Source organism: Canis aureus, chromosome 3 (assembly GCF_053574225.1).
Source record: "Canis aureus isolate CA01 chromosome 3, VMU_Caureus_v.1.0, whole genome shotgun sequence".
Classification (NCBI taxonomy): Eukaryota; Metazoa; Chordata; class Mammalia; order Carnivora; family Canidae; genus Canis; species Canis aureus.
Window position 1 is genome coordinate 84,292,592 of NC_135613.1, and position 14,931 is coordinate 84,307,522.

At 42.3% G+C, this 14,931-nt stretch overlaps 1 protein-coding gene across 6 annotated transcripts in view; it reads right to left on the reverse strand.

Annotated features, from left to right (window-relative positions):
- Positions 1 to 14,931, reverse strand: part of PRDM10 (PR/SET domain 10) — a 95,368-nt gene that overhangs the window by 18,388 nt on the left and 62,049 nt on the right. For 5 of the 6 annotated variants that reach the window (XM_077894185.1, XM_077894184.1, XM_077894183.1 and 2 more), the window contains 5 exons: positions 13,986 to 14,103; positions 10,425 to 10,554; positions 9,479 to 9,721; positions 3,808 to 4,155; positions 2,167 to 2,322 (listed from right to left, as the gene is read on the reverse strand). In XM_077894185.1, the coding sequence (XP_077750311.1) occupies positions 2,167 to 2,322; positions 3,808 to 4,155; positions 9,479 to 9,721; positions 10,425 to 10,554; positions 13,986 to 14,103 (995 nt within the window). The remainder of the gene's footprint in view (positions 1 to 2,166; positions 2,323 to 3,807; positions 4,156 to 9,478; positions 9,722 to 10,424; positions 10,555 to 13,985; positions 14,104 to 14,931) is intronic. The other variant, XM_077894186.1, reaches the window with a different exon arrangement.

The window sequence follows — 14,931 nt, forward strand, 5'->3', positions numbered from 1 at the left end:
CTGACTCAGCCACCCAGGCACCCCTTGTGATGTCGAAGTGATAAGCACTCTGGAATCTATCTAAGGGGCTATTAAAATTAAAGGTTTTTTCTGAAGGCACAGGACATCAAATTTGTTTTCTAGGAAAAATAACTCATTATAGTCTGAAAAATGAATTGTAGACACATTTTGTTCTTGTACTGCATCAACTTGGCTAAGAGGAACTAACTACATTTACATGGACCCCCTTCCTAGCATGGTTCCCAGTTAGTCTTAGCTAAGAGAGAGACTCAAACCAGACTGGGAGGTGGAAATGAAGCAGCAGCCGTGATGCTCTGTGGGTCAGATGCAGGGGTGCCCTGCTCACCCTCACTGTCTCCCACTCAGCAGAAGTTCTCTTGCCAAGAGCAGGTGCCATGGGCAACTCTGTATCCACCACCACAGGCAGCAACATTCCTCCTGGACAGCACCAGCTCTCTTTCATGAGCCCCCTGGAGGTGCCTGGCATCCCAGATTCCCAGGTAATTAATTTTCCATTGTCCACCCAGACCGGGCGTCAGAGAGGCACGTTAATGACTCTCTTCCGATCCTCCAACTCCTCCTGCCAGACCCTTGCTTCTCTATCATCTTCTATAACGAAGTTCGTTCCTAAGAAAAACTCTTACTGCATAACTCCAGTGGGTTTGCTTCTCTGATTGAACCCTGTCTAATCCATCAGGTGAGAGTAAAAGAAAAAATGAAAGGAGCAAGGCTTTTCACATGCCTGGTGCTAAAATGATATCGGCACAAAAGAGATAATTAAAAAAAAAAAATCAAATGGTAGGATGGATGGATAGCCAACCACTTAATACCATAAGACAGGGGGTAGCCCCAGTGGCTCAGCGGTTTGGCGCCGCCTTCAGCCCAGGGTGTGATCCTGGAGACCTGGGATCGAGTCTCACATCGGGCTCCCTGCATGGAGCCTGCTTCTCCCTCTGCCTGTGTCTCTGCCTCTCTCTGTATGTCTTTCGTGAATAAATAAAATCTTAAAAAAAAAAAAATACCATAAGACAGGGATCCTTTTGGATACTTTGTTGGGGCTGTTTTTTAATTAAGAAGCAAAAAAGATGGGGCAGCCGGGTGGCTCAGCAGTTTAGCGCCACCTTCAGCCCAGGGCCTGATCCTGGAGACCCGGGATCAAGTCCCATGTCGGGCTCCCTGCATGGAGCCTGCTTCTCCCTCTGCCTGTGTCTCTGCCTCTCTCTCTCTCTCTCTCTGTCTCTCATGAATAAATAAATAAAATTTTAAAAATAAAGATCTCCATTAAAAAAAAAGAAGCAAAAAAGAACCTAGGCCTATTTATAGCTTTCACATTAGAGTTTTCTGCAAAGGTCTACACTGTGCTACTGTGTACTGAAAGCCATCAGGATTATATTCCACATCAATTTAAAGTGTGGGAATTACTTCCTATTTCTCTTTATCATCTCCACATTCTATATAATGCATTTTTTTAAATTAGTTTTTCCCTCCTGCATCCATTTCTGACTCTTCCAGTTTCTATGTCAGCATGACCTACAATCAGACTCACTAGTGTTTCTTTATTGAGTGTGAATCATCTGATTTCCCAATGAAGTATACCTTATTATTTTCATATTTACTTGTTTAACTCTTATTCCGGTGTCTCCTGTGGGTGTTCCCCTTGCTTCTTCCAGATTCTAGGTGGCCTACTGCTACTTATGACGTCTTATTTTAATCCTCAGAGTCATTACCATTCCCCAAAGTTGCCTACGCCATTCAGTGATCCACAGATTCTCCACCCTCCTTAAATGACACTCCTGAGACTTTCAGGGCTTCATTACCAGGCTCTGAACAAGTGCTCAATAAAAATCTCTTGATTTGGTAAATAAATGTATTGTTCTCTTAGGAATTCCTCAACAGCAATTTAGTTCAACTCATCGTACGAGCGGATTTTTTTTTTTTTTAAGGAGATGTGTTACTACTCTATTCGGCAATTAGAATTAATTATTTGGGGAGTATTAAGGTGAGGTTTTTTTCCTGAATTTTATCATGATAACTAAGTCAAACACGAGACACAAAATGCATCTCAAGTTCAGCTCTTTGTAGGTAGGCGATTAACTGATGAAATGACCAGGCATTTGTCCTTTAGCCCGACGTGACTTCAGCGGCCACAAGTACAACCCTTCATACCTTAAACTGCTTCCCGCACGTAGAACACAGGAAATCCTTGCGGTCCGAATGTCGGAGCATGTGCAGGCGCAGCTTGTCAGGACGGCAGAAGGCCTTGTCGCACTCTGTACACTGGTAGATCTTTTCTGAGTGGAAGCTTCGCACGTGTTTCTTCACCTGGCAGTCGAAGACGCGAGAAAGTCAGAGGGCACGGGCAGGGACGGAAAGGACAAACGGTGGCTTATCGACACTAGAGGGAGCCAAACGCATTACCATGGATTTTCATCAACCTGGCGCTAGAATCCAATCAGATGTGATTGATAATTGGCCTCAATCACACATAGTACCTCTGTCACAAAGAAACAGAACAAGTAGCCAGAAAGCCTTATAAATCTTAACCTGCCATATAACTTAAAAAGAGGAAGAAAGAGTGCTTGCTCAGTCAAAGCCCTGATGGCATGGGGCCCATTTTTCTTTCTTGCTCTCTCTCCTTTTTTTAAGATTAAAAGCAGAGTTCCTCTGTATTTAGATGAATTCTGCTAAAAATTATCTACAGAAAGACAAAAAATAATTCTTTCTCACTTTTTCCTGCCTCCAACATGCATAGAAGCAATTTAGCCCCTTTTAAGTAATTGATCCTTTTACATCTTTCCATTAAATCAGGTTCTTAAGAATAAAGACATGAATTAGATGATATAAAATGCATTACGTATTTATGAGAATGATACAATATCAGCATCATTTCGCCTTAGTTGGGACTTATTCCCTGTACTTTTAGATAATTTAAATAAAGGAATACGGCCTCTGAATTCTCTTAGCCATAAATACCCCATGAAGGAGAGCTGTGAATGAGAGCTGGGTAGTGAGTCGTAGCCAACTATTCCTGTAAGACGTTTTGCTTCATTGTTTGAGTCTCTTTTGCCATTAAATTCTGCCATAAGCCACTTTTCTAATTGTTTGTATGAAGTGATAAAATTACCAAGACCCCAACACTAGCAGAACTATGATCACCTTTCGTTTGGGTAAATTTTTTTTTTTAAGAGACACTATTTTTACTAGATATTTATATTTAATTATTCATTGACTAGCATAGACCTAGTGTATCATCACTTGAAGTTCAAATGAAATCATAAGTATTCTGGAATTTATCCTCACCTATTTTGCTCCAGAATATAGTCCAAGGAAGGAGGTCAGTGCTTGATACGAAAGTATATTATATACCAACTCTCTCTGTTTCCTTCCAAAATGCATGACCTTAGTAAAGCAAGACAGGATACCACAGTGGTAGAGAGAAAATGTTTCCGAGCCAGGAAATGGGAGTATGTCTTCCACAGGCTCTCTACATCTTATGAGTAGAGGGCACTGGCAAAGATGTAAGAAAGACTTTGTAAAAATGATAATCAGATCTGTGTATTTGTTACTTGCAATAAAACTTAAATGTTTCAATGCCAACGTCCGATTTAATTAAGGGTTGTGATAATCTTTTGTTTATCAAAAGTAGCTTGATTGAAGAAATAGCATTCTCAACCATAAAGTTGTCTCAAAGAAGGGATGAAAATGCAGGCGACAGGCAAGTCTCAATTTTCCAAACATCGAAGTTTCTTTTACCAAAAGAAGAAAAAAGTGTACGGGGGAGAAGGGGTCTCAGGCATAGACACTCACCTGGATAAAATCTGGGAATCGTTTCTTACAAGTTGGGCATGTGAAGCAGCCATCATTGATATGAATGGCCACATGATCCTTCAACAAATCAAGGCGGTCAAAGGATTCTGGGCAAAAAATGCAAGAATAAGTCTTCTGGTCCGAATGGAGCTTCATGTGGCTCTCCAAGGACGCACTGCTGATGAAGCCCTTGTTACAGAGATCACAGGTGAGCGGGCAATTCCCCTCCCGCCCGTGGAAGCGCAAATGTTGGTCCAGTTTGTCCTTCTCACGGAAAGCCTTCCCACATTGCAAACACTTAAAAGGCCGGAAGGACTTCCGAATAAACAGATGCTGAAGAGCTGCATTCTGAAAGACACACACAAATACGATTATTTAGCGAGGAAGTCAAGGTGGGTGAGCAGCTTGCACATGTATAGAGAAAGAAGATGATCTCTGCAATCAGACTTTCCAGAGAACTTAAATGCGGGAACACACAGTTGAAAGAAGATTTTCCTGGTGAAGACATTAAAAAGGAAGCCATCCCCAAAGAAGTTCACCCTGAAAAGACAAACCTTTTTTATGTCTTAACAATATTTATGGATGTACAAGTTGTTTTTCTTCCCAAAGAATTTAAGTAACAACCAAAAAGTATTCCCAATCAAGGATCTGTATAATAAAACAAATCCTATAGTTGAGTAGAACAATTGGAGATTTGGAAGAAGCGATGTGGGACAAGTCACACATGCATGAATGAGGATGGAGCAAGTCAGCCAAATGTCACTTGCTGAAGTTCTTGAGACAAAGAATTCAAAGCCTGATTAAAATGTTGAGCAAAGAAAAGAAAAAGAAAAAGAAAAAGAATAAAAAAAACTGAAAAAAAAAAACTGAAGGGTAGTACTTGCTGGGGAAGGAGACAATGGATACAAGGTTTCTTTGAGGATGATGAAAATGTTCTGGAATTATAGTGGCGATGGTTGCACAACTTTGGGAATATTCTAAACATCACTGCAAAAGGGTGAATTATATCTCAATTTAAGAAAAGGAACTTGAAAAAGAAATGAAGGATACAGATTTATATGAACATGTTTGTTCACGAGATAAGATATATGAGCACACATCATAAATGGAATATGCGTATTTGACCACTTCCTACTTAGAAAATGCAGAAGTCAAGTTCCAGTGTAGCTAGTTAGTGCCACTGATTTAAAGGCCATGCTAACAAAGTTATGCTTATCGCTTTGTTCCCTGTCTAGACTAGTCAATTTTCCTTTTTTTTTTTCAGTCACAGATTGCACTGCTAATGCTGATTAGGCATCTTGTAAATTCATGCAATTGTTATAGGGACTCCAAGTGAGAGAATATGGATATTCAGTGTAAATTCATCACTACTGCTGGAAAATACAGCTTATGCTCTACTAAGAGCAGATCAACAGAATCATCTTTCACACAGGGAATGCAGAATCGGTATTTTAGTTATGCTATAATAAAAGCTCATTCATAAGTTCCTCAAAATACCAGAGGGAAAGCTCTAGAGAGCTAGGAGAAGGGGAAAAAATCCCTCAAAAAATATATCTCTGAATGCTTATGCAACAATAAGGGAAAAGTAATTGAAGGATTAATGGAAACCTTAATGCATTATCTGTGCAATGAAAAAGGCACAATGAACCATGCCTAACCTCTTACTTTCAAATTACTTACAAGAAGCAAGTTCTAAACTAAATTTAATGTGAAATAATCATTTAGAAAAAGGCAAAATAATTATGTTTTCTTTAGTGAAAATTCTGAACACAGTTACTATAAGACAGAAAGCTTCCTCCTCAGCGTTCTCTCTCAGGGCCGAGAAAGATGCCCAAAAAATTAATTAATTATTTTTTTTAAAAAAAGATACTTTGCCTACTCATGTATCTTGAGGAGCTTTTTAGAAGTCGTGTTGTCCTCCCCAGTTGACTGAGGCTGCTTCAGGACTGCATTATATTCTTTTATCTTTTGTATCTAGATTCCTGAAAATATAGCTTAGCTCATAGGAAGTGTTCAATTAAAAGCTCGAGAATTGGTGAAATGTATTTCATATGAAAAAAAAAAAAAAACAAAAGAATTCTTTCAAGGTCTCTTCTATAGCATCTGCAGAGATCTTTAATCGCAGACCCCTCTCACGTCAGCCACAGAGCTTTCCTGCGCTTCACTAAACCATTCAGCAGTTACCCAGTCTTTTCGCTCTATCTCAACAAATCCTTATTTTCCAAAAAAGCTCTCAGTGTTCTGGCTACTTCTAAAACTTAATGGAAATATTGCAAATAAATGAATACTATCCTGAAGTTCAGACATTAAGGATTTACAGTGCTTTTGGTGTGTTAAGAATCACATCCTTTATCCAAACTCGAGAAGGTTTCCAGGGCGGACACAATGTATCCTTGATCTTGGTCCCACTGGGGATCCCACTGGCCACCTTTGTAGGTGCCAAATCTAGAATGTGGTTTTGTTTTGGATTATTATGCTAATAAGTCTCTGTCATTTCTGATTAGTATGAGTGTCCTCAGACACCTGATCCCTGACCAGCCACTGGGCTGGCTCCGCATTCTTAGTTCTGCCCACAGACCTTGTTCTCGTTGTCTTTCTAATTCCCATGGAGCCCTGAAGATCATATTTCTCTGATCTCATGATCCTCATGTAATCCGCACAGTACAGGGTAGCGAAAGTGCTGAACCCGTCCCCACCCCTTGACCCACTTGCAGGCCATTTCTACTCCACTTGATCTTAGCCAAAAGGCCGAGAAGCGATAGGCCATTTCTACTCTAAGGAATCCTCTGCAGTTCAGAGCGATGCTGGCACACATTTCTAGAAGAAGCCATGAAGAGTGGCAGAAGCAGAGCAGATGGATCCACTATGGATCTTCCGATCCTTGAGCTGCCGTCAGCCAGGCACGCCATACCACACGGTACGTGAGGTGCTCTGGGTGCCAAAATGCTCCAGCTGCTGAAATCTGTGGCAAGGGAAGCAACTCACACTGAAATAAATTGTGAGCCAACAGATTCTTTTGCAGACGAAGACCTGTACTCTTTCTAAAGTTTGATATTTGTGGCCAAAGGAAATTAATTCTTGATCACTTTTCATATTATTTTGATCTTGACACTAAAAGGTAATCAAATCCTGTTTGTTGGCTTTTTTTGTTTGTTTGTTTGTTTGTTTGTTTTGTTTTATTTTTTTTTTTTACTTTCCTCTGCCTGTTTTTTATGTGGCTTTCAAAGCCTTTGGTGGGCTAGCCCTACCAACCCATCTGATTCTCCACCGTCCTTCAGCTGACACCCCATGCTAGGGTCAAGCTGCTACATGCACTGTCCCAAAACCTTTGCAAGTATATGCCCATATGTTGGCCTTTGATCCTATGGCTGGCTGCCACCTGGAAATGGCCTACCTTCTTCCTGTCGCTTTCCAGGACCATTTAAGGCCTGCTTCACCCATCACCTATTCCCTGACGCCTTCTCATCTTTCTTCAGTCTTTCTCACTGCCCAGTGCCCACAGCAAGGACAGGCTACACTTTGACACTACGTTAGACTTAGCCCTCAACTATAAGCCCCCTTACTGGAGCACTGTCTCCCCGATTAGGCTGCAGGCTCCCAGAGGATGGGACTCATGTGAAAACTGCACTGTGTCCCTAGCCCGGGGCTGAGTGGATAGTCAGATCTCGCTGCCATCCTGTAAGTCACCCAAATCACTGTAGAGCTGGAAGGGACCCCGGAGGTCACTTAGTCCTACCCCCTCGTTTTGGGGGGGAGGAATCTGTCACCCACAATTTACTCATCAGTCTACCTGAAAATAAACGGTCATTTATTAACCAGTTTGCATTCACTGCAGCAACCAAATCGTAGTTTCCACCAGGATTTAGTAAGCAGAGGTTGCAAAGAACAGCAGGTCAGGTAAACACTTCAATAACGTTCTGTTACGTGAACACAGGAAACGAACCTACCTGCAGCTCCAACTGAGCAGGGCAGCATTAGAGGAGAGAAAAATAGTTACATTACCAATTGGATTGGAAGACTTCCCTTCAGTTGGTCATTACCAATCTGGATAGAAAAGATGAAAAAAATACATAGCCCTACTTTTTAGAATGTGCGAGTGGAAAAACAAAAAAACCCAAGAGCTCAACTAAGCCTGACCTCCAAAAGCCACATGTGACGTGGCTTTTGCTTTGTCACGAGGAACCTGGCACCCAAACCAGTCACCCAAAGCACTGAAGGATAAGAGCACAGTCCGAGCTACGCTATGCTTGTACCACCACAGCTTCGCTACGTGCGTGGGCTTTCAGTTGAGGTTGGCTTGGTTTTTTTTCTCTTTTCCTTTTTCCTTCCAAAAAACTGAATCTTGTAAGCATCTCTCTGGACTTGGTGAAAAATCATAATTAGAATGGCCAAAGCGGAAAAGACAGTCATGGAGCAAGGAAGTAAAATGCAGATTGGGAAATAACGTGGAATAACGGAAAATAATGTAGAAGGACAGATGGGGAGGTATTCATTCATAGCTTTTTGCCTTCCTGGTCTATATTTACGTATGTTTACATAGCCTTTTGAAAGGATATCCGTGGAGCCGAAAATATTACACATTTCCATCAAAGGATGCTTATCAAGGCTGCTTAGCCTCAGAGTCCTGACAACCTTTCAACATTTTTATATGGCTAGGAATGTTTAAATGTATTTTCACAGAAAGGCATGGACTAAACTATTTTTCAAGGTCCCTTCTAGCCTAGAGGCAAATAAGAAGACCAAAGGAAATACAGGCTACACGTACGCAAGTGAAAAGACCAAAAGAAACATAAGCTAAAACAATCCCCTCTCTAGAAACTGTAAAGCCTGGGAAGTCATACAAAAAAAAAAAAAATCTCTTTCATCAGTATAATAAAAGTATATACCCTGCTGTCACAGGCAGGAGTACAATTGTTTTCTGGATGTACACCAGTCAGCACATGCACTCATCCCACAAAACCCTAATGTTCTCCACATGCATCCCCTACAGGAACTAACTCAGACTCAGATGCTGTCTATGAAGTAAGAGTACCACACATCTGACCTGGAAGCCACGGAGGCCGTGTGGCCGCATGGTCTAGAGTCAAGACGCAGGCCCCAGGAGTGAAACACTGACCAACTCTCCAACCTGGTGCTGAGCTTCCAGCTGTCCCGAGTGTGTAAACTGTACCTGCCATATCAACTTGGACACGGGTCCTTTTGCATTGATGAGTAATGACATTTGCCAGTCTCCCCTTGGAAACTGTAGACAACCAAATTCATTTACCCGAAATTAATCTGAGAGCTAGCATGAGGCACAGATTCAAGTGGCTTTGGTGTAAATCATGATTATGATGGAACATCCTTATTTCCCCATTTCCAATTGGTGAGTTTAGGGATCCAGGGAGCTATCCTACTTGAACTACACTAGTCCAGAAGCTGCCAAAAGCCAGGCTTCTGCATCATTACTAACTTGACGGAATCTAGGACCAGCCATTCCAGCCAGTCACGGGACACAAAGACACTGAGTAGTTAGTACATTCTTCCTAGATGAGGGGACGGGGCGTGTGGTAGGCTAGATACAAGATTTCAGAGTGGATGGTGAGCAAGCTGGGAAACATGGCACCTAGAAAGCCAGCTGACTGGAGAAAGGGCAGCACCTCGTGAGGGAGGAGCTCTGCTTCCCACTTACTCGGATACGCTTGGCCCTGCGCATGTCATCGGCCGTCAGAGCGCTCTGCGGGGGCAGCACGCTCTCCTCGTGCTGGGGCTGCAGGTGTAGGCTATGAGTTTCCGGCTCATGCTCCAGGGAAGGCTGGGTGTCCTGTGGCAGCGCAGGGATGGGGAGAGTGGTCTGTTCTGGTTGATCCAGCCCATTCAGAGTAGCTGGCTCAGCCTCATCGAACTGTTCCTTGGCGGAAAAATGTAGCAGGTCCTGAAATTGCAACAACCAGGAATTATTTCCACAGCTAGAGAGAGACTTGTGCTAGAGAGAATGTCAGCTAAGATTTAGAACTGCTGCGAGTTTATAAATGACTAGAGTTGTAATGCTCAGGAAAAAAAATTCTCCTTCTGGGAAAACTATCCCAGGTTAGGTAACTATCCACAGGATGTAAAATCTAGGAGACGTTCCAGATGGCTTCATGAGGAAAAGACTCTGACTGGAAGAAAGATCATTTTAACTGTTTAAACTGATTAAACAGCACCCCCCAATAATATCTCTGGACAATTTCAAATCCTTTTGTGAGGAGCAGGCAGGGGGGCGTTGCAGAGGGAGAAAGAATCTTAAGCAGGCTCCACGCCCAGTGCAGAGCCTGACCCGGGGCTCGATCTCACAACCCTGAGATCATGACCTGAACAGAAATTGAGAGTCGGACGCTTAACTGACTGAGCCACCCAGGGGCCCCCAATTTCAAATCTTGAGGGCATCGAAGTTGGGTTTTTGTTGTAACACTCAAGAATACGTTTTTGTTTTTGTTTTTGAGAATGCATTCTTCCTGCCTTTCCCATCACCCTTTGGCTAACACGCAGCCTAGCACCGCCGTGGCAGGACCATCAGCCTGCCTCTGGGAGGTATCTGTAATCGCCCTAAGTGCCCAGAGCAGGCGACGAACAAGGAGTTCCTCCTCCCCCAGTACCTGTGTCCCGTCGTCACACTTGTCCCCATTTTCGCTGGTTATCTCCAAGCGGATAAATTTTGGAGGGCGTCCTGGCCGTCGACCAGGGCCAAATCGCCTCTTGCCTCGTCCCCTTCCTCTACCTCTTGTTCTGGGGACAAAAGGTTGAGTTATAAATAGTCACAGCTACACAGCACTCCCTAACAATTTCCCTCAGTGGTGCTGATGAGCCCCAAATCTTGATTTCCTCTCATTTTATTACTTTTCCTGATTCTTTTTTCTAATGGGAACAACTATTTTGATGATACACAGTTTCTTTTTTTTAATGTGGATTTTTTTTGTTTGTTTTTTTTTTAAGATTTTATTTATTTATTCATGAGAGACCCAGAGAGAGAGGCAGAGACACAGGCAAAGGGAGAAGCAGTCTCCCTGCAGGGACCCTGATGCGGGACTGTATCCGGAAACTCCAGGATCATGCCCTCGGCCAAAGGCAGACGCTAAACCACTGAGCCACCCAGGCATCCCATTTTTAATGTGTTTTTTAAGATTATTTACTTATTTATTTATTTTTAAGATTTTATCTATTTATTTGAGTGAGAGAGAGAGCATGAGAGAGAGAGAGAGCATGAGCCATGGGGGAGGGGCAGAGGGAGAGAAAGAAGCAGACTCTCTCCTGAGCAGGAAGCCCAACACAGGGCTCAATCCCAGGACTCCAGGGTCATGACCTGAGCCAAAGGCAGATGCCCAACCAACTGAACCACCCAAGAATCCATAACTTTTTTTTTTTTTTTTTTGAGAGAGAGAGAGAGAGAGCACTCATACAATGGATTGGGAGAGGGGGAGGAAGAGGCTCAAACAGACACCAGGCTCTAAGCACAGATTCCAAAGTGGAGCTCAATCCCACCACTCGAGATCGTGACCTGAGCCAAAACCAAGAGTAGGCTGCTTGACTGACTGAGCTACCCAGGCACCTTGTACTTATATACTTTACTTATACACTAAGTATCTCATCTTTGCCATCAATAGAGCCTAGAGATCTCTTAAATTATTCAGGAAAAAAAAGGGGGTTTAAAAACTCAAAGCACTGACACCATTTTGTTACTGAAACTTCTGAAAGCACAAACATATCTCCAAAATGATGTGAGAAATGCATACAGAACTGAACATGTTAAGCCTTACAGCACGTCCCCAGAGACGAGATTCCATTCTCTCCCTCTTTTCCCCCTCCTGCTTCACTTCCTGCTCCTTCCAAGAAATGTGGCTAGATTCAAAAAAACTTTCTTATTTTGCTATAAGTTTCTGGAAAGTCAAAACACACTTCTAATTCAACTGTTCCATAACATGCCTAGTAAGCACCAAATAAACTTCATCTCCTTGAACAGATTTCAGGCATACGAAAATTCCTTAATAAAGGAATTCAGTCGGTGTATCATTAGAATCTCTTTTCAAGGACGAACATGTGAGAGGATTAAGAGTACACTTACTTGATGAGCACTGAGTAATATATGGAAGTGCCGAATCCCTATATTGGACACCTGAAACTAATATAACACCATGTGTTAACTCTACTGGAATCAAAAAAAAGAAAAGGAAAGATGTGCGTGTGTGTGATATGTATAAAACTGATGAGATCATGTTTTATTTCTCCACTCATCTATTTAACAATTTAACAAGAATTATATGCTGTTCCAGAACTTTTAAAAGACTCTTTAGTATAGAAAATTCTGAACCTAGGTAAATGTAGAGAATACCATAAAGAACCCAATGTACCCATTACCTAATTTTCCAATACTTAGCTATTCATGGCTAATCTTTATTTCTCATATCTCCAGTATTTCCCACACCGACACATACCCATTAGATTATTTTGAGGTAAGTCCCAGACATCATTTCATCATCAAATATTTCCACAAGTATGTCTCTACAATATAAGGACTCTTTTATGTGTATAATGATACACCATATATATATATATATATATATATATATACACACACACACACACACATATATATATCATAATATCATTACCATATCTTAAAAAAATATTATAGCTGCTCAGTGTTATTAAATCTATTCAAAAAGTTCAAATTTTCCTAATTGTCTCAAATTTCTTTTTAACACCCAGCCAATAAATCTTTCTATATGCCACGTCACGCCCTAGGCTAGGCAATAAAGACAAGCTCTATGTGACAATTTTTATCCTCAGAAGTCTAGTAGAGGGCAGCAGAGCAGCAAAACCAAAAAAATCACAATACAATTTAAAAGTGCTATAATAGAGCCATGCACGGAGCTCCACAGACATCTGCCAGGGAGTGATTTAATGCCCACTGTGTCCTCTGCCCACCTCAGACATTTACTCCCATGGTCATATCCTAGACCTTGTCATCCTCGATAAGTGCAGAGCCTCCCTTACCCCACTTCCATGCACTGTCCACTCCAATGCTATCTCTAGCTTCCTAGCTCACGCCCTCAAGTGCCTGGACTCAACAATCCTTCCATCTCATTACCACCTCCAATCTAGTCCTTCGGTCGCCTATTTGCAGTCCTACATCCCCTTGCTCTTTTCTCTCCCTTCTTCCACGCATAAACTCCAAAGTCATTCGCTGTAACCACTCCCTTGTGTATACGCTCCTGATCGCCACCCCTACTGCTGTTCCATCACTCTTGCTGTGTTGGAGAAACCACCACACTGCACAGTCCCCTTCCCTGGCCACTCTGCACTGGCATTATTACAGCAAATGAAGCTGGACGGTGACAGATGGCCATGCCAGTGGTCTCACTTTAACAACAGGACCATGAACCTCCAGTGCGCTCTTAACATCACAGGCAGTCACTGCACTTTCCTAGAACAGAGGCTTTCCCACTTTCCTAAATGCCACGTCACACTCTCTCCTCTCTTTCCAAATCCTGTAAAAGATGGCAACCCTACACCTGTCTCATTGGTACCGCCTATTCCAAAGCACTCTCATTCTTCACTTGTACTGTTCAAATAGCTTCCAACTGGTCCCCTGCCTTTCCTCTTGCTCCAATGAAAGTGAAAGTGACATTTTAATTTTCATCCAGCACGACATTTCAACATATACGTCACAGAACCCTTTGAAGATTTCTTATCATGCTTAGAATAAAATCCAAATTTCTTACCATTACTCACAAGGCCTACCAGATCTGGCCCCTGCCTACTCCCAACCTATATGATTCTCTCTCATCTTTTTTTGTATGGTAGAATGAAACTTATGATTTAGTTTGATGAAGGAATTCTACTTCTGAAAAAAGCTTGCAAATCAGAGATGCAGAATGCGTGCTATCTCAAGAATTCCTACCCTAGAAGGAATTTAAGGGGATAGGTTTAGCTAAGGGGGAAGGATTTCCTATTGCTGTGCACTCTGGTTGTGCTGGAAAAGAACTCAGCAGTAGATGAGGATGGGGGCAGGGAAAGAGAAATGACAGATAAGAAATTTCCCTCTGCAGCCCACCTGATAACCTGTCTACACACAGAAACATCCGTTAGTTTACTGACAATATGGAAATGAATCTGGACCTTTAACAACTAAGTTTGTAAAACCTTCTCCCTTGTGATACCTGCTAAACACATCCAGTTTTTCATCATGGGAATTGAGATGCTGTTGCAACTGCTCCGAGCTTATAAATCGGCGGTTACATTCATAGCAGGGCCAATTCTTCTCTTGCTCACGAAGAACTACAGTCACAGGAGAGAAATCATAATGGCGATGATCAATAGACAGCAATAAAACTCAAATGCCCAGTAACCCCACCATTCTCATCTCATGCAGCCCGGGGCTCATAAACATAGCGTCTGCTATTTGTCTTACCACTTTGCTATAAAATCAAAGGCTACAGGTGGACAAAGAGCATTTTTTAGGATCTTATTTTCGGCTGTATTCATGTAAGACACCCAAGGAACAAACTCAGTCATGCTACCCTTTCCCATCTCCCTGACAGACACTCACACAGAACCTCACCACACTGGAAAGACGGAAAGTGTTACAATGGAAATCTGTATTCAGAGAACTTAGTGATCCAGATCCAGGGTTTGTAAGCCGAGGACCCACTGTATCACAAAAAAACCTTAAAAGTCAATGCCCAGTATAATTACTTTAACAAAATGTTAAAGTATCTACTAATGTTGATGATTGGCACGCCCAATCCCAACATTTCCACTCCTGAATGCGCACCAACAAAAATAGGCACACATGTTCACTAAAAGACATGTGTAAGAATGTTCACAGTAGCATTCTTCAAAATAGCCAGCAACTGGAAACAACCCTGTTTGTATAATAAAGAATTAGGCTGGTTTTTGCCCCTGGTTCCTGGCAAACAACCTCTAAGTCTTTGGAACATCCCACATAAGAGGAGTGTCATCGTGGTAGTCTTTGACCCCACCTGAGTGTCTGCTAATACAACCCAGGACAGGGGTCCCTGTGTCTGTAACCATCTGATTGCAGGGCTGGAGCTCTGAGCTGGGTGATATTGGCCAGGGAGCAAGAGCTGGAGAGTGAATCCGATC